This window comes from Diabrotica virgifera, chromosome 7 (genome assembly GCF_917563875.1).
Source record: "Diabrotica virgifera virgifera chromosome 7, PGI_DIABVI_V3a".
NCBI lineage: Eukaryota > Metazoa > Arthropoda > Insecta > Coleoptera > Chrysomelidae > Diabrotica > Diabrotica virgifera.
Window position 1 is genome coordinate 106,253,685 of NC_065449.1, and position 21,248 is coordinate 106,274,932.

At 35.3% G+C, this 21,248-nt stretch overlaps 1 protein-coding gene across 4 annotated transcripts in view; it reads right to left on the reverse strand.

Moving 5' to 3' along the window:
• Positions 1–21,248, reverse strand: part of LOC114336379 (equilibrative nucleoside transporter 3) — a 192,941-nt gene that overhangs the window by 63,287 nt on the left and 108,406 nt on the right. Inside the window, exon 2 of one of the 4 annotated variants that reach the window (XM_050655968.1) lies at positions 333–502. The exons of the other annotated variants lie outside the window; for them this stretch is intronic. Coding sequence (XP_050511925.1) covers positions 333–502 — 170 coding nt within the window. The remainder of the gene's footprint in view (positions 1–332; positions 503–21,248) is intronic. 4 annotated transcript variants of the gene reach the window in all.

Sequence of the window (21,248 nt, forward strand, 5' to 3'; positions counted from 1 at the left end):
GCAAGACCAAGACCGATTTTGGGCAACACTACTCTGATTGAAGTACGAAGGGAACCATTCTCGTTGGAACTTTACCGCGCTGATCAGATGGGACGTGAATTATAAATTGTAAAATTCCCTCATCTTCCTTAGTCTCAGTATCCGTTAAGGCTTGCAAATTGTAGAACCCTCGGAGGTGTAACCAGAGAAGGTTCCCATTGTTTTCAATCTGGTAGGATGTAGAGTAACATTTTTGGATGTTGCGTTATGTGCTATTAGATTGAAAACTTAGTTTTTTTTAAACAAACGTAATTTAATTACTGAACTAATTAAATTAAAAAATTGATACTTACAGAATTTGCTGTACTAAAAAATACCATTGGCATAACATTCATAAATCCAACAAAAAAACAGGCGATGTGTACTGCAAACATAAAATCTTTTGGTCCTTTTGCATTGTCATGTTTATGAGATACTTTTCGTTCTTCTGCAAATTTATTACTAAGAACTGATAGTATGGATACTAGAAAAGAAAAATTTGGTTATATTGGTCAACAAAGGATTTATGGGCAATTAAAATTGAAGAAAAAGGCGACTAGATAGGAAAGAATTTTAATTTAAAAATGCTAGAATCTTAAGAACTATATTTACGACACATAACATTAGTAATATAGGTAATAAATTAATAACTAACTAACTGTCAATTAATAATTAACTTTGTAACCACTTAACATGTCACAATAATTAATACCAATAAATAAATAAATGCTTTCCATATTTTGCAAGTACATTGTAAAGGTTTTATTAGAAAACTTAAATGGGATAGGAAATAAATATAATATCACAACCTTTAAAACAACAATCACACTGAGATCTATTTTATCCAAAATTAATCATAGGTCTGGATCCCGCGTATGAAAAAAAAGTTGATTAATAGCAAGCTGAAAATTTGTTAATAGCTTAAGGGTGTCTAGTCGGATAAACTTTGATATATGGGAACACTGTAACAGGGGCAGTTTTAATTGTGGAACAGGTTAAAAATTTGGAACGGTCACACCACGAAAACGGCACATTTATTTTGTCCGACAGAACAGACTTAAACTCTCCGAACATAGATTAAACTCTCATGCAAAAATCAGACTGCTATTTATCACCAAATGGGCGTTTTAATGAGTGGAACATATAGAATATGTCAAATGACAGCAATTATGACAGGTGATAAATAGCAGTGTGATTTTTGCATGAGAGTTTAATCTATGTTCGGAGAGTTTAAGTCTGTTCTGTCGGACAAAATAAATGTGCCGTTTTCGTGGTGTGACCGTTCCAAATTTTTAACCTGTTCCACAATTAAAACTGCCCCTGTTCCAGTGTTCCCATATATCAAAGTTTTTCCGACTAGACACCCTTAATCTTTTAACAAATTTTCAGCTTGCTATTAATCAACTTTTTTTTCATACGCGGGATCCAGACCTATCAAGCAATACAAAGCAGAGATCAGACATTTAAATTTATAAAATACCTTGTGAATGTCACAACTTTTATGTGGCAGAAATTTGAAGAAACTCTTATCAATTTTAAGACTAATGAACATGAATCATATTAAACTGTCATGAACTGTGCTTATGACAATTAGCACAGATAGTCCAAGTAATGAAGCTTAAAATAGGACAAAACCTCGCAATTTTTACAGAATGGATCGATTTTCTTGAAAATTTAAGAATAAGTAGTGGACAGTCCAAGGATCAAAATCTATATCATGACGAAAGGCGCTTTTATCATGGGAGTGATTGCCACCCCATCTCGTGGGTGGAAAGATTTTATTATATTTTAATTACAAAAGTCGGTGAAAACGTCCATTCAAAGCAAAAAATGTTTTATACATTTTTTTGATAAAATTGATAGTTTTTGATTTATTCGCTGTCGAACGTGTTAGTTTTATATCGATAAAATCAATGTTTTTAATAAATTTTCTACTAATAACTCCAAAAGTTTTCGTTTTATCAAAACAACTTTACTTAACAAAAATGTACTCTTTGAAAAAATAAACAAAACCGTTTCTTTAAATCTTCATTAAGACCAATATTAGGTAATCGAGCTATACATTATTATATGTTGGCTCTTCTTCTTCAAATGCTAAATATTGTAGTTTCAAAGTCAAAAGACGGTAAAACTATGCATTTTTCGAGGACACCTTGTTTAAACTAATTTAAAGTACTTAAAAATACCTATCTCCAGAAATAAAAGAAAAGTCTCTAGCTCAAAAAATTTTTTTTTATTAACATCCAAAATTTTTTACAATCTGTTTTACAATGAAAACAATAAGTAAAATTGTTTGTCTTTACAATGACAGAGAGATGTAAGGTCCAGTGACCAAAGCATCACGACACACACATTAGCTTGTTTACCGGAGAGATGCGCACATACACTGATACGCGAGCACGAAAACTAATACTGGCACAGAACACAATGGCTGGAAGCTGTTGAAGGCGTAGCTTCCTCTGCTCTAGGCTCTGTCAGAATCGGTTAGGTAGGTCCAAGGGACATATCGCTTCAATCTCTTCACTTGTTGGTTGTTGAGAAGATTGTGTGCCAGGGTGTTAGGATGTACCCGCAACCTATTTTGATATTGTTCAGAAGATTTTTTGCACTCTTCGGAGACTGATAGTACCACCCGTGTTGAGCTGCCCCCCCCCCCCACTTGCAAAAATTAAAAAACAAATAGCCCTGATTTATGAGCTATTTATGAGCTCTCATATTCCGCAAACTAAAAATTTTGAGCTCGTTCCACTGAGCAGGAATTTAATACCCTAGTGGGGGGGGGGCTGAGTCAGCCCCCCCCCCACTACTTAAAAATAGGAATATTGAATCGGTTTTTGCGGCAGAATTACGAGCTATTTATGAGCTCTTGAAATTATATAGTTTCGATTTTTGAGCTCATCCCCTTCACCCCCAAACAACCCTTTAATTGATTTAACTTAAGAGAAAGATGCTGAGAAAACTTAAAATATATCGTATTGCGGATATAATTCCTATAGCTTATATACTCTAAGAATAAACTATTAAATCAAGGGCATTTCGATTATTGAGCTACAACCCCTTAGCAAGAAAACCACCCTATCTTCCCGGCTTAAGAGAAAGTTGTACTTAAAATGCGTTAAACTAATTATTTGGCGACTACATATCATTTAATAATTTATAAGCTTCCAAATTACGCGCATTTAGATCAGTAAATTGCAATTTATTTTGTATAGTGCAGTCACTGAAGGTAAAAATCAACGATTACCTTCAATTTCGGTGAACCTTCATCGATTTTCACGAAAATTGGTCAGTGGTTAGAGGATACGTCAAGAAACAAAGGTGACATGGTACCACCTTGCGCCTTTACCCTGAGGGTGGATACCGCCCCTTCTCCGGGGTGAAAATTATTTTATAAAAAATAACTGCACAAATCAATAAAAGAACAAATTAAAAGCAAAATTTATTATATAAAGTTAATAAAATAAGTCAATACTTTTTAAGTTTTTAAAGATCAAAGATTTTAATTATTTGTGAAAAAAAATGCATGTTTTGAAGAGGTTTTTTGTAAATCACTGAAAAACTGTAAGTTTTTACAAAAAAGTTAATAGTAGTTTAATTCGTATAGCTTATATTCTAAGAATAATCTCTAAAATCACGCGCCTTTCGATAATTGAACTACAACCCCTTCGCTAGAAAACCATCCCATATTCCCGGCTTAAGAGAGAGTTGTTCTTAAAATAATTTAAATTGATTATTTGGCGACTACATATCGTTTAATAATTTATTAGCTTGCAAAATATACGCATCTCAATTATTGAATTGCCATTTTCTTTCTATAGTGCAGTCACTGAAGGTAAAAATCAACTATTACCTTCGATTTCGGTAAATCTCCATTTATTTTCACGAATTGACAATAACAACTTGGGGTTTTAGCCTGGGGTATATGTCACCCCTTCTCGGGAGTGAAAATTACTTTATTAAAAATAACCCCACAAATCGAGAGAGGGACAAATTGTAAGCAAAATTTGTTACATAATGTGATTAAAATAAATCAATACTTTTTGAGTTATTAAAGATCAAATATTTTAATTTTTGGAAAGAAAATGCATGCTTTAGAGCGATTTTTCATAAATGACTCAAAAACTGTAAGTTTTTACAAAAAAGTTTTCATCACTAAAATTGAAGCTAATAAAAAATATAATAAATTGCTTACTTGAAAAACCTTTAATGTTAATTTAAAGTAAGTTATTGGTAATAAAATGTATATTTTTTTCCGCGACTTTTCAAATCTAAGGGTTCAAGCTTAAATAACGGGAAAAAGATGCAATTTATAACACTTAGGTACTAAATACTTGTCAAAGTACTTAGAAATACCCATCAAAAATAAGATCCAGAAAAAGTTGATAGTATCAAAATCCGCTCACCAATTTTCGTGAAAATGAATGGAGATTTACCGAAATCGAAGGTCATAGTTGATTTTTACCTTCAGTGACTGCACTATAGAAAGAAAATGGCAATTCAATAATTGAGATGCGTATATTTTGCGAGCTCATAAATTATTAAACAATATATAGTCGACAAATAATTAATTTAAATTATTTTAAGTACAACCCTCTCTTAAGCCGGGAATATGGGATGTGGGATGGTTTTCTTGCGAAGGGGTTGTAGTTCAATAATCGAAAGGCGCGTGATTTTAGAGATTATTCTTAGAATATAAGCTATACGAATTAAACTACTATTAACTTTTTTGTAAAAACTTACAGTTTTTTAGTGATTTACAAAAAACCTCTTCAAAACATGCATTTTTTTTCACAAATAATTAAAATCTTTGATCTTTAATAACTTAAAAAGTATTGACTTATTTTATTAACTTTATATAATAAATTTTGCTTTTAATTTGTTCTTTTATTGATTTGTGCAGTTATTTTTTATAAAATAATTTTCACCCCGGAGAAGGGGCGGTATCCACCCTCAGGGTAAAGGCGCAAGGTGGTACCATGTCACCTTTGTTTCTTGACGTATCCTCTAACCACTGACCAATTTTCGTGAAAATCGATGAAGGTTCACCGAAATTGAAGGTAATCGTTGATTTTTACCTTCAGTGACTGCACTATACAAAATAAATTGCAATTTACTGATCTAAATGCGCGTAATTTGGAAGCTTATAAATTATTAAATGATATGTAGTCGCCAAATAATTAGTTTAATGCATTTTAAGTACAACTTTCTCTTAAGCCGGGAAGATAGGGTGGTTTTCTTGCGAAGGGGTTGTAGCTCAATAATCGAAATGCCCTTGATTTAATAGTTTATTCTTAGAGTATATAAGCTATAGGAATTATATCCGCAATACGATATATTTTAAGTTTTCTCAGCATCTTTCTCTTAAGTTAAATCAATTAAAGGGTTGTTTGGGGGTGAAGGGGATGAGCTCAAAAATCGAAACTATATAATTTCAAGAGCTCATAAATAGCTCGTAATTCTGCCGCAAAAACCGATTCAATATTCCTATTTTTAAGTAGGAATTACTAGGGTATTAAATTCCTGCTCAGTGGAACGAGCTCAAAATTTTTAGTTTGCGGAATATGAGAGCTCATAAATAGCTCATAAATCAGGGCTATTTGTTTTTTAATTTTTGCAAGTGGGGGGGGGGCAGCTCAACACGGGTGATAGTACCAGAAGATCTCTATGTATTGCGTCATTCTGGATGTACCAAGGGGCATTAGCGATTGTTCTTAGAGTTTTGGATTGAAATCTTTGTATTTTCATAATATTAGATTTGCTAGCTGATCCCCAGAGTTGCGAACCATATTCCCAAATGGGTTTTATTATTGTTTTGTATATAAGCAGCTTGTTATCGATCGATAGGTGAGAGTTTTTTCCCAACATCCAGTAAAGTTTTCTGTATAAAATTCCCAGTTGAAGTCTTTTCGTCCATATATGTTTGGTCCAGGTTTGTCGTTTGTCAAGGTGAATACCTAGATATTTTACGTTATCCTTTTGAGGTAAAGGATGTCCATCGAGGTTAACTTGTGGACATGTACCTCTTCTTAGAGTGAATGTAATGTGTGTGGATTTTGAGGGGTTTACTCTAATTCTCCAGAGTTTAATCCATTCATTTGTTTTGTTCAGACGTAGTTGCAGTCTCTCTGATGCTATTATTGGATTACCATGAGAGGCCAGGAAAGCAGTATCATCTGCGAATGTTGCAAGTGTTAGGTCGTTGCTTGTTAACAAGTCAGCCGTATATATTAGGTATAGGATAGGTCCGAGCACAATACCCTGAGGTACACCAGATAGGATGGGGTAGAGTTTTGTATAGGCTTCACTATATTTTACCAGATATCTCCTATCTGTAAGGTACGATTGAAGCAGTTTGAAGTAAGTGTAAGATAGGTTTTTCTTTAATTTGTACAGAAGTTCTGTGTGCCACACCTTGTCAAAAGCTTGAGAGGCGTCTAAAAAGGCTGCAGTGCAGTACTGCTTGTTTTCGAGACTAGTTCTTATTGTTGTGTACAGTTTGTGAACTTGTTATATTGTACTATGTTGATTACGAAATCCGAATTGATGGTCAGGTATGAGACACTTCTCTTCTAATATTGGTTTGATTTTTCTTAACAAAAGTTTTTCAAACACCTTAGAGATGTCTGGGAGTAGACTTATCGGTCGGTATAAGTTGACATCTTTGGGATCTTTTCCAGGTTTTTGAATGAGTATAAACTGTGCCACTTTCCATTGCAACGGGAAGTAGAGCAGACTTAACATAGCATTAAAAATCATAGTGATTATTCTGTAACAATTATTGGTTAGTTCCTGAAGAACCTTACCCGTTATGAGGTCGAATCCTGGTGCCTTATTAGGTTGTATCTCATTATTTATTATCTGTTTTACTTCTTTAATATTAAACTTGGAGATTGGCAGTTCCATTTGATATGGCGCCTCAAGAAAAGAATGAAATGGTTCTTCTTGTTCTAATGGTACTACTCTAGTAAAGCGACTAAATACTGTCGAAAGATGTTCCGCGAATATCTCGTATTTCTCTGTGTCTGTTCTTGACCATTTACCTTTGGCATTTTTTAAAGGAAGTATGGCGTCTTTTGGCCCTTTTACTTTTTTCGTCACCTTCCATAGCGAATAGTTAGTGTCTTTGAATGGAGTCAGATTTTCTAAGTAAGTTTGGATCCCCCTGTTTTTTCTTCTTTTAATAGATTTTTAATCTTTTGGTAATTCTGTTTAGATTTTCTTTGTCAATAGGTGCGTGTGTGTTTTGCTATTTTCTCCTAAGTTTTCTTTTCTCTTCAATCATGTTTTTTGCAATCAGAGAACAATTTATGGTTTCCTTCCATAATGTTTGTTCAGGTCTAGCACTCCATCCCGCCTTTTGTATAGAGATAGTAAGTTGTTGTACTGCATTTTCAATTTGTATTTCTGTTTTAAGTGGCAAATTCGTTGATATTTGTTCTGTTATTGCACTTCGGAATATGTTCCGATTTGTTTGGTTATTTGTTAGGACTGGAGGCTTATTTCTGAGTATGACTTTGGAGTCTAGGTCAATCAAAATGGGAGAATGGTCTCTGACGAGAGGTCCCAGCATGGTTGTATTGCGAAGTAGTTAAGAGAGATACCTTTAATCACAATCACACAGAAGTCTAAGAGATCTGGTGTTTTATTTGGATATGTAGGCCAATAAGTTAGTTCTCCTGTAGATATGTGTTGTAGATTGTTTCCTATTATCGACTTTAGCAGTTGTCTACCCCTTGTTGTGATTACTCTAGGGCCCCAGTGGTGATGTTTACAGTTAAAGTCTCCTCCTGCTATGAATTTGTGTCCAAGTGAACTAAAATAGGTATTAAAGTTATTTTCGTTGATGGATTGGCCAGGAGGACAGTAGACAGCAGATAAGGTAAGGTTGCCTAACCAGTCATCAATGACAATGCTAGTTGACTGCAGGTACTTTTCACTGAACTTATTTAACTCATGGGTTTTATATTAGATTTGATAATACACGGCTGTGCCGCCGTATGCTTTGTCATTTGGATGTTTTTTGTAGTGAACAGTGTATTTTGGAATTTTTTTATAATTTTTGTCTGTTAGATGAGCTCAAAAATTAAGTGACTTTTAATGAAAAGAATGTCAGTCTCTATTTTTTTCAGTGAAAAAGTGATCGCAAGCAACCCCCTAATCACCATCCTAACTAAAATTAGTCATTGACCTTATTTGGTCTTTTTTATTTATGTATTATTAATAGATTCTAGAAGTTTGACCGGCTTAGAATGATTAGTTTTTAAAAAAATGGAGTTAAAACGAATAACGAATTTTTGTAGTTTGGAAAAAAATGGCCGTTTCTTCAGAATAGCAAGATTAGCATCAGAGACACGAAAAAATGTTTAAATATGAAATTGTAGTTATTTAATTCCCAAGAACATGGTTTGCAAAAATTTTTTCTACGACAAAAATTGAACTCCAATTGGGAGCATAATAATGTAAGTTAGCGGTGTTTTTAGTCAATGGCCTTATTCATTTTTATTTATTTATGTATTATTGATAGATTCTAAAAGTTTAACTGGCTTAGAATGATAAGTTTTAAAAAAACTGGAGTTAAAAGCGAATAAAGAATTTTTGTAGTTTGGTAAAAAAATGCCATTTTCTTCAGAATAGAAAGATTAGCATCAGAGATACGAAAAAATGTTTTAATATAAAATTGTAGGTTATTTAATTCCCAAGAAGTTGGTTTGAAAAAAAATTTTCTACAGCAAAAATTGAGTGAATCGTAAATGAGTAGGTATAAGTATCGAAAAACATTGATTTTTTCTATACAAAACTAACACTTTCGATAGCGAATAAATCGAAAACTATTAATTTTATCAAAAAAATGTATAAATTATTTTTTGCTTACAATGAATGTTTTTATCAACTTTTGCAATCAAAATATAATAAAAAATTTCCACCCCCGAGATGGGGTGGCAACCACCCCCATCGTAAAAGTGCCTTTCGGCATCATATAGATTTTGATTCTCGGACTATCCACTACTTATTCTCAAATTTTCAAACAAATCGATCCATTCTGTAAAAATTGCGAGGTGAAAAGCTTCAGTTCCTGGCCTAAGAGTACAACGGAAAGATACTTCAATAGTCACGAAAGAAGCCGACAGCAAGAAGAGAAAAAAGAGAAGATGAAGCTAAATCAAGAAATATGTGTAGCACACTTATCAACAGAATGTAGCTAGGCTCTGGTAACCCATATTGAAAGTAGTCAGTAATAGCATTACTATTAACATTATTGGGTTAACATAAGGTCAGAGACACATCATCTAAACTTAAGAAATAAACAAATAAATAAATAATAATATATAAAGACAAAAACTTTATATTAATCCGAGGATACATGTCCTACAATTTGTATTTAAACTGCAAATTTCTACGGTACTTTTTTAATACTGTACATTGTATGCGATATGTTATGAAGACACCTGATGTACGGAAGCAGAGCCGGATAAAGAGGCGGGCGAGCCGGGCGACCGCCCGGGGTCGCCGAACTTTGAGGGGCGCCAAATTTTCTTCCTTTAACAAGACTGGCGTGTGCCCGTGGGTGTGCAATAATTAAAGTGAAATAAAACAAAGATTTGTTAGATATTGAGAATTTGTGGTATTGTGGTATTAATTAGGTATGTTTTTTATTTTTACGTTATATAAATTTCGGTAGGTAGATATCGGCGTAAAAAAATATATAAAATTTATGGTAGGAAACATAATATTTAAATTGCACATTGTCAGGAGGTAAACAGAATTTTGAACATTTGAAGTGATTGTTTAAAATTATTATTCTCATCCGTGTTAGTAAATAAATTTACCTATTCTTTCATTTAAAAGTGGTTTATTTCTTCTTTTGAAAATTTTTTCTGTCAATAAACTGGGTATGAACGAATTAAAAATGACAAGTTCTTTTTCATATGAATATATTATAGAAACTTGCGAATTATCTCTTAAAACCCATCAAATTTCATTTGCATATCTCAACGGGTTTTAGAGCACTAAATAAATCGTCAGTTTGTAAGAAAAATTTCAACAGCCTATATCTCGGAAACGAAACATTTGCGGATATACGTTTATGGAAACTGTCATTATTTTTTCATGCAGCCATTAAACTTTGTCGCACTTATTTAGAAATACCCTGCATATTACTAAAGATTTAAGCAGTTTTCACTGTGTTGGATTAAATAGACTGCATATTCTATTATCCATTTGGATAGCTACTTTTTTATTCTTGTAGATTGCTCTTATTAAATTAGTGGAATTTCGATGTCTTCCATTGCTTTCCATAGTTTGGTTCTGAGTATCGAATTATAGTCCTACTCATTATATGAGATAAATTAAAAATTAATGAATGATTTTAATTGAATTTAGATTTAGATGATTGTAAGGCCAAGGATATGACAGTGGCTCTAACATGAATGGATAAAATAAAGGTGTACAAGCTTGTGTTTGCAAAGCCTATCGTCCTGCTTTTTTTTATGCCATATGGATGCCACTCTCTCAATTTAGTCATTGGGATGCAGCTATATCTTGCGCACAATCAACATCTTTTTTGGTACTGTACAACATTATTAACATTTTTTTCTGCTTGTTGACAATGTGAATTTATCTTTATCTTTTATCTAGCCCCTTCGTCGTTTGAACTTCCTTATGCTATGTCATATGTTGGATCAGTTATAAATAATAACTACTGTACTATTTCTTAAATAAATATATTTTCACATAGTTCTTTATAGTGAAATTTGATTTTCTTGCCATTTCTTCTACTTTTTTTATATTTGCCGAAAATTTGTAGGTATATCCTTGTATGAAAGGGCGCCAAATTTTATTTTGCCCGGGGCGCTCAAAACCCTAGAACCGGCAATGATGGAAGTTACTTGAAGGGGAATTACGGAAATACTTGTAAAAGTAAATTATACCATTACGTTAAGTATCTGTTAATTTTTACTAATGGAATATATAATATTTTATCGTAATCAGCAAAAATACGCATGTTATTGTTTTATCATAAAAATACAACGTTGTCTAAAATTTGATTCATATCTAATCATGCTCTCAGTAATGATAGGCATATATTTGTTATTATAACTGGAGACTGGTCCTCAACTATAATAGACTGGTCCTGAACAGAATCGGCCCAAACCTACTTCAAAAAATACCAATTGAACAAGCAGGATTCAGGCCTCAACGAAGCACCACTGACCAAGTGCTCTCTATAACTACCTACATAGAGGCAGGTTACCAAAGAAAACTGAAGACGTCTGTGGCATTCATCGATTTATCGGCTGCATATGACACGGTTTGGAAAGATGGCCTCATCTATAAGCTCCTGAAAATATTCCCCTGCAAAGCAACCGCCCGACTCATAAATACTATGCTGAGTAGTAGAAACTTTCGTGTAACCATGGGAACTACAGTGATCAAACAGAGAACGCTTAACAACGGCCTCCCCCAGGGCTCCGTACTTGCACCGCTGCTATTTAGTATGTATATAGCTGATATGCCCCTACCAGATCTAAAAAATTTGGATATGCAGACGACTGGGCACTTGCAACTCAAAACTCCTTAATACAAAACTCCGAGGCAATCCTAACGAAAGATCTGGAACGCCTGGTTAAGTACTTTAAACAATGGAGACTTAAACCTAACCCCAAAAAAACCGAGGTTAGCTGTTTTCACCTGAACAACAATATGGCCCACACAAAACTTAAAGTGTACATTGATAACCAACTGCTCACGCACAACTATAATCCCAAGTACCTCGGCGTCACCCTGGACAGAACACTTTTCTTTAAGAAACATCTTGAGAACACCGCAGCAAAGCTGAGAACCCGTAACAACATCATACAGAAGCTTTGCGGGACTACATGGGGCTCAACAGCAAGTACACTTCGGTGTTCAGCCCTTGGATTCGTATACTCCGCAGCTGAATACTGCTCCCCTGTTTGGCTGAACAGCGTTCACACAAAAATTATAGATACTCAGCTCAATGTCGCCATGCGTCTCATATCTGGAACGATCAAGTCTACACCTGTGGAGTGGCTTCCACTACTGAGCCACATACCTCCACCTAACCTTCGTCGTCAGCATGCTCTGCTTAGAGAATTCCAAAAGCTGCTTAACAACCCGCAGTTACCTATACACACATATGTCGCCGACGCTAACTCACATCGATTGCGCTCCAGAAAACCTCCGACTAGAGATGCAATAAACTTGAGTTCCAACAATTTCCAAATGAACTCCCAGTGGAAGAACATGCAGAGCGACAGACCGAACCTAATAATGAGAAACACACCATGCATCACAGAAACTCCACCAGGTTTTGACCTCCCCCGAAAATCATGGTCAACTCTTAACAGGATAAGAACGGGTCATGGAGTCTGCGCAGATTCCCTTTATAAATGGAAAATGAGAACCTCTGCTGAGTGCGACTGCGGCGCCGAGAAACAGACCATCCAGCATATGATTGCCGAATGCCCTCGGAGAAAGTATGATGGAGATCCTCTGGACTTCGCCTCTGCAACACCAGCGTCGATTGAATATATTAATACATTAGATGTTAGACTATAACATATGTGTGATAATGTTGTGTATAAAATTGCCATACGCTAAATAAATAAAAATAAATGTTATTATATCATATAGTGATAGGAAAAAATCGAGTTCTACCTGACAAATAGGATCGTATACAAGTGACAGCATCTTCAGGAAAACCAAAAAGACACAATTTATCTGTCCAAAGCCTTCGAAAAATCGGAACCTCTAGGTATTTTAATATTATCTGGGTGTCTCGAAAAAAATGGTCATAAATTATACCACAGATTCTGGGGTCAAAAATGGGTTATTTGAACCTAACTTACCTTAGTACGAATGTGCACATAAAAGAAATTACAGCCCTTTGAAGCTACAAAATGAAAATCAATGTTTTCCAATATATCGAAAACTATTAGAGATTTTTTATTGAAAATGGACATGTGACATTCTTATGGCGGGAAAATCTTAAAAAATTTATAGTGAAATTTGTGCACCCCATAAAAATTTCATGGGGGTTTTGTTCCATTAAACCCCCCTAAACTTTTGTGTATGTTCCTATTAAATTATTATTGTAGTACTATTAGTTAAACACACTGTTTTTAAAACATTTTTGCCTCTTAGTACTTTCTCGAAAAGCCAGTTTTTATCGAGATATTTTGAATATTTTTCAAATCCACCACATATTTGTATATGGTTAAGTATGATGATAGAGACCTGGTAATAATATGAAAATTTATTTGTAATTTACATTTTTAGGTATATTTTGAACCATATTAAACAAGAAGCCACATCTCGATAAAAGGTGCTTTATCGAAAAAATACTAAGAGGCAAAATTTTTTAAAAACACTGTGTTTAAATAATTATACCGCAATATAGTAGTTTAATTGAAACGTACACAAATATTTGGGAGATTTAAAGGAACGAAACCCTTATAACATTTTTATGTAAACATATTAAAAACGAAGATGCATCTCGATAAAAACTGGCTTTTCAAAAAAATATTAAGAGGCAGAAAAGTTTTAAAAATATTGTGTTTAACTACACACAATAATAATTTAATTGGAACGTACATAAAAGTTTGGGGGGGTTTAAGGGACAAAACTCCATAAAATTTTTATGGGGATGCAAATGTCACTGTTGTTTTTTTTAAGATGCTCCTGCCATATTAATGTCACATGTCTATTTTCAATAAAAAATCTCTAAGAGTTTTCGATATATGAAAAAAAAATCGATTTTTATTTTGTAACTTGGAAGGGCTGTAACTTTTTTTTGTTTGCGCTATTGTATATAGGTATGTCAGGTTCAATCAACCTATTTTTGACCCCAAAATCTGTGGTATATTTATGACCAATCTTTTCGGGACACCCTGTATAATGTCAACTTGGAATCTCTTATCCAACGCCTCAGATATGTATTATGTAATTACCAAAAAGTTTGTAACTGTGGATCGATTAGCAATCCATGCTGCTATTGTGAAATTTGATTACGAAAGAATGAGTATTATATGATTAAAAACTATGATTTTATAAATCCTTAATAAACTTCATATAATAGATATGGGCCTATAATTTTCTAGAGAACATTTTTCACCATTTTTGTAAACCGGATATACTTATAATGGCTTTCAGAGAATGTTTATTTTATGGGCACAAATTGAAAATCTTTAATAATGGCTTAGTTAAAGCAACTATGCAATCTTTAATAAAAAAGGAGGTATTTTATTAGGTCCAGAAATCATTTTATCTTTCAAAATTATAAAAAATGATTTTTGTAAACTTAATATAATTTTTTTCTTGTGCTTAACTTTTCGTTTGATACAGACAGCGAATAATATCGGAATCTTAAATTACTTAAATTATTTAAATTTGTAGTAGTCCTGTCGCCAGTAGGGGTACAACGGCCTCCTTAATTCAGATGGACTTACCCAAGTTTTCTTTACGTATTTTGACCCGTAGAACACGAATTTTTTGGGTAACAGTCGATCCGGATGTCGATATGATTGTTATAAACAAACAACTTGAGGAATCACATAACAGCGATTTTTCGCAAAACAAAGCATTTTTTTGTATAGTTTGAGTCATTCTAAGCAAAAAATGTTTTTACAAGTTTTTTCGTAGGATGCATAGTTTTCGACATAAACGAGGTTGAACTTTTAAAAAATCGAAAAATTGCAATTTTTGAACCCGAATAACTTTTGATTGAAAAATAAAATAGCAATTCTGCTTACTGCATTTGAAAGTTCGAGTCAAATTCTATCGGCTTTGAATATTTTCATTGCTAAAAAATAATTTTTTTATTGTTAAACAAAGCTTTAAACACATAGTGATTGAATGGTGTTTTCAATGCATTTCTAATTTGAAATCGAACGAGTAGGCGCGCATACAGAATTTCTACGTATATTACGTACATTAAAACCCATGCATTTGGCACGGGAAACACTATGTGTTTATAGCTTTGTTTGACAAATAAAAACTTAATTTTTAGCATTGCAAATAATCAAATCCGATGTAATTTGACTTGAACTTTCAAATGCAGTTAGCAGAATTGCTATTTTACTTTTTAATCAAAAGTTATTCCGGTTCAAAAATTGCACTTTTTCGATTCTTTGAAAGTTCAACGGCGTTTATCTCGAAAACTATGTATCCTACGAAAAAACTTGTAAGACCATTTTTTACTGAGAATCACCCAGAAAATACAAAAAAATGTTTTGTTTTGCGAAAAATCGTTGCTATGTAATTCCTCAATTTCTTTGTTTATCACAATCTTATCGACATCCGGATCAACTTTTACCCAAAAAATTCGTGTTCTACGGGTCAAAATACATAAAAAAAACTTGGGTAAGTCCATCTGAATTAAGGAGGCCGTTGTACCCCCCCTGGTGACAGGACTAAAGTGTTACATGGCCTTGTAGAAATATATATGTATGTTCAAATTTATGTAGTGTCAGATTAGGTTAGGTTAGGTCATTTCCTAGAATTCCTAATTAATATTAAAAATAAATAATAAATGTAACTCTAGAAAATTGGTCGGAAATTTGGAAATAAATCAGTTAGCGATTATTTAACTTGCGATGAATCGGCCGGCGATGAACTGCCGGCGATGAACTGGCGGCGATAAAACGTCCTAGACCGCCTTGTCTTCGAACTTAGCTGAATTTTTCTGTGTCTTCGTCTAGTCGTATACTTGATGTAAAGTTCTCATAAATGTTTTTTATTAGTGACGTATACCTGAAATATATTTGGCTTTGCTTTAGGTCTTCCAGTACTGTTTCAAACTCTACAGAACCAAAAGCCTTCTTTTGGTGCTTATTTTTGAAAAGGCTGTTTGTAGTTAAATGGGCTTAAAGAGTCACTAATCACGAGTGTATGCAAATTTTGAACAGCCATATCTTATATAACCAATTTTTGTCTTTGTCAAAACAAGAAATCCTAAATATTCACAGTAATAAAACCTATATTTTTTTTACTAGTTGAGATTTTTGGTATGTATCACCAATCATTTTTAAGTTATTATAAGAAGGAAAGTTCGTAAAAAATTCAACAACGCAATGAACAAGAATATCAGTTGGGATGAATACAAGTCCCTAACTGAGTACAATAAAACTCTGAGGAAGCAGAAAAGACAATCATGGAGAAGGTACGGTGAGAATATAGAAAGAACTCCAGAATACGCCAGACTCCATAAGATTCTATCAAAAGGACCTCAGAGTTCGATATATACTCTCCAAACAGAAAACGGAGAGTACACAGAAACAGGGGAAGGAACTATCAGAGAACTGCTGAAAGTCTACTTCCCCGGTTCCCAAGTTACAGACTTAACTTTGGAGAACTGCCAGAAATCAGAACTAGATACCTCTCTGTAGGCATCCAAGGAGAAATGGCAGGCAGCAAAGAAAGTAGTAACTGGAGAAAAACTAAAATGGGCATTACACTCATTCGAACCCTATAAATCGCCAGGATTAGATGGGATTTATCCAGTACTATTGCAGAAGGGATCCGACCTTCTGGCAAATATAATATGTACAGTGCTTCGGAGCAGTTTGGCTCTAGGATATATTCCAAAGGCATGGAGAATGATCAGACTAACTTTTATACCAAAACCTGGAAAAACTGGACAGGATGAGACCTATAAGTCTATGTCTGTTCTGCTTAAGACGCCAGAAAAACTGCTAGATAGGCATATACGAGATGGCGTATTGGAAAACAGACCGATACATAAGAACCAGCATGCATATAGAGCAGGAATGTCAACAGAGACAGCATTAAATCAGCTTGTAGAAAAAGCTGAATATGCTCTCAAGCACATTAGCGACCTTTTTGGACATAGAAGGAGCGTGCAATAACATATCCTTAAAAACAATCTCAAGAGCATCAAGGAGAAAAGGGATCAATGAAATTTGTTGCAAGTGGATAGACCACATACTACAACAGAAACTCGTATATACGTCCATTCTAGGGGAGAGCATTATCGCCCAGGTCCGACGAGGGTGTCCGCAGGGAGGTGTTCTGTCCCCGCTAATATGGAACCTTGTCATGGACGATTTGCTTGAGTCCCTGGAATTGAACGGCCATGAAACCCTGGGCTATGCAGACGACTTGGTAGTCCTTTTTCAGGGAAAATTCCAAAACATAGTAAGTGAACGCATGCAGCAGGCCCTTAATATTGTCACCAAATGGACTGAGTAAGAAGGGCTGAGAGTCAGTCCTTCCAAAACAGTCACAATTGCGTTCACGAGAAGAAGGAAGCTGGGGGACTTATTGCCTCTGATCCTTAGTGGTGAACAATTGGAGTTGTCTAAAGAGGTAAAGTATCTAGGGGTTATACTGGACCCAGAACTTACCTGGAACCGACAGCTTGAAAGAGTAATTAAAAGAGCGGAGCCGACATTAATGCTGACCAGACGCACACATGGAAAAACATGGGGAATCTGTCCGAAAATGGCGTACTGGACATATACAACGATAGTGAGACCCATGATAACATATGCATCCTTGGTATGGTGGACAAAGATGCAGCAAAGAGCCGCTATAAACAAGATAAGCAGAATACAAAGACTTGCATTCTTGGGAATAACGGGAGCAATAAAAACAACACCGACGGCGGCACTGGAAACCCTGTTAGACCTACCCCCTCTTGATATATTTATCAAAGGGGAAGCGAGGATGGGAGCATACAGGCTGCAAGGAAAACCAAGGGATAAATACGAGAACCTTGGACATAATCAGATTTGGAACCAAGGTGGGGTAAGTATATTTGATACATACACTGACCACATGGTACCAAAATACACAGTAAGAAGACGAAAACGGCAAACTCATAATGGGAAAATGCCAACAAGAAGAAAGTAATTCAGCGAACTAGTACGGCTTAGTATAAATAATAAATTGAACGTTTTCACATTTTTTCAAAATTGGTGAAAACAATATTAATTCGTACTCGATTTTGTTCGTAAGTGTATCTTTTCTTTTAATTTTTGGAGAAAACCGCATCCTTTTATTTATTATTTCTTATATTATTTAATTATACAAGAATATATTGATTTTTAGCATGTATCAATATCTTCATGTATAATTTTTTTGCCATCCCCGTTGGGACGTGATTTGGGAATTCCCCGCATATTAAAGTCCTTACATGTTCGCTAAATTACTTTCGACTCGGCTAAATTGGTTTAGACTAGTCCGTACTAGTTTATCCTGAAGTGTGGGTCTATATTATATCAGGATTACATTTTTGAAAAAAAATTGGTTTTAATAAAAAAAACAATTTAAATCATTTTTTTTATAATAACTTTTTTTTGGAGGTCGTCTGACATATGTCTCCGAAGGCACTGCAGCCTCATGGGCTTATTGTACCAACGATCCTACCTTTTATGTCACAAAATCCACAAGCTTGGTTCCACGTACCAAATTGTACATCCCTAGCATGGGTTGGGTGACATATTCTGCTGGACTTAATTTTGGTTGTCCATAAATAGCCTACCTCTTGTGATCCAAAGCCTCATACTCGTACAATACATGATATGCTGTTTCAGTTCCCCTATTGCACAGTCTGCAGTTAAGGTTCCCTTCGTACAGCCCAATTCTATTCAGGTGTCCTTTCAGCGCACAGTGACCCGTGAGAAGACCTGTAATTATGCGGAGCTGACTCCTATGTAATTTTATTAGTTCCTCAGCTCTCCGTTTTGAGGGTTCCCTTATTAAGGGCCTCCCGTGTCGCTGACCAGGTACGTTCCCCCAGTATTTTTTGTGTTTATTTTTGACCCATTCCCTGACTTGTCCCCTAATTATTGTTTTAGGTACTCCTAGAGCATGTTCTGGGCCAAAATATGAAGTTGATGAACCGTTCCTTGCCAGCTCATCTGCTTTCTCATTACCGTCTATCCCGGTGTGTCCTGGCACCCAGAATAGAGTTACACTATTTCTTTCGGCCTGTTATTCTAGTTCTTGCCGGGATTCCCATACCAGCCTTGACGTCACTTTCGGGCTCATTAGTGCCTTCAGTGATGTTTGGCTGTCTGTGAGTATATTGATCCGTTTATTTTCATAGGTCCTCAAATTGTTTATTGTGACACACTGCAGAATTGCGTACATTTCAGCTTGAAACCCAGTTGTGTATGTTCCTAGTGAGAAACTGAGTCCTACATTCTTTGTTTCACTAAAAAATACCGGCTCCAGTGCCTTCATCGGTTTTTGATCCGTCCGTATACCAGATTGTTCCCCTGATTTTGCTACTGATGCTGTTCCACTCCCTTCGGTCATTGATTTCTATTCCGAAGTTCCTATTAAATGTGTATGTTGGTACCATGTGGTCAGTGTATGTATCAGATATACTTACCACACCTTGGTTCCAAATCTTATTATGCCCAAGGTTCTCGTATTTATACCTTGGTTTTCCTTGCAGCCTGTATGCTCCCATCCTCGCTTCCGCTTTGATAAATATATCAAGAGGGGTAGGTCTAACAGGGTTTCCAGTGCCGCCGTCGGTGTTGTTTTTATCTTTGTCTACCATACCAAGGATGCATATGTTATCATGGGTCTCACTATCGTTGTATATGTCCAGTACGCCATTTTCGGACAGATTCCCCATGTTTTTCCATGTGTGCGTCTGGTCAGCATTAATGTCGGCTCCGCTCTTTTAATTACTCTTTCAAGCTGTCGGTTCCAGGTAAGTTCTGGGTCCAGTATAACCCCTAGATACTTTAACTCTTTAGACAGCTCCAATTGTTCACCATTAAGGATCAGAGGCAATAAGTCCCTTAGCTTCCTTCTTCTGGTGAACGCAATTGTGACTGTTTTGGAAGGACTAAATCTCAGCCTTTCTTACTCAGTCCATTTGGTGACAATATTAAGGGCCTGCTGCATGCGTTCCCTTACTATGTTTTGGAATTATCCCTGAACAAGGACTACCAAGTCGTCTGCATAGCCCAGGGTTTCATGGCCGTTCAATTCCAGGGACTCAAGCAAATCGTCCATGACAAGGTTCCATATTAGCGGGCACAGAACACCTCCCTGCGGATACCCTCGTCGGACCTGGGCGATAATGCTCTCCCCTAGAATGGACGTTTATACGAGTCTCTGTTGTAGAATGTGGTCTATTCACATGCAACAAATCTCATCGATCCCTTTTCTCCTCGATGCTCTTGAGATTGTTTCTAAGGATATGTTATTGAACACTCCTTCTATGTCCAAAAAGGTCGCTAATAGTACCTCTTTGTTCTTGAGAGCATATTCACCTTTTTCTACAAGCTGATGTAATGCTGTCTCTGTTGACATTCTTGCTCTATATGCATGCTGGTTCTTATGTATCGGTCTGTTTTCCAATACGCCATCTCGTATATGCCTATCTAGCAGTTTTTCTAGCGTCTTAAGCAGAACAGACATAGACTTATAGGTCTCATCCTGTCCAGTTTTTCCAGGTTTTGGTATAAAAGTTACTCTGATCATTCTCCATGCCTTTGGAATATATCCTAGAGCCAAACTGCTCCGAAGCACTGTACATATTATATTTGCCAGAAGGTCGGATCCCTTCTGCAATAGTACTGGATAAATCCCATCTAATCCTGGCGATTTATAGGGTTCGAATGAGTGTAATGCCCATTTTAGTTTTTCCCCAGTTACTACTTTCTTTGCTGCCTGCCATTTCTCCTTGGATGCCTACAGAGAGGTATCTAGTTCTGATTTCCGGCAGTTCTCCAAAGTTAAGTCTGTAACTTGGGAACCGGGGAAGTAGACTTTCAGCAGTTCTCTGATAGTTCCTTCCCCTGTTTCTGTGTACTCTCCGTTTTCTGTTTGGAGAGTATATATCGAACTCTGAGGTCCTTTTGAGATAATCTTATGGAGTCTGGCGTATTCTGGAGTTCTTTCTATATTCTCACAGTACCTTCTCCATGATTCTCTTTTCTGCTTCCTCAGAGTTTTATTGTACTCAGTTAGGGACTTGTATTCATCCCAACTGATATTCTTGTTCATTGCGCTGTTGAATTTTTTACGAACATTCCTTCTTATAATAACTTAAAAATGATTGGTGATACATACCAAAAATCTCAACTAGTAAAAAAAATATAGGTTTTATTACTGTGAATATTTAGGATTTCTTGTTTTGACAAAGACAAAAATTGGTTATATAAGATATGGCTGTTCAAAATTCGCATACACTCGTGATTAGTGACTCTTTAAGCCATCGGTGC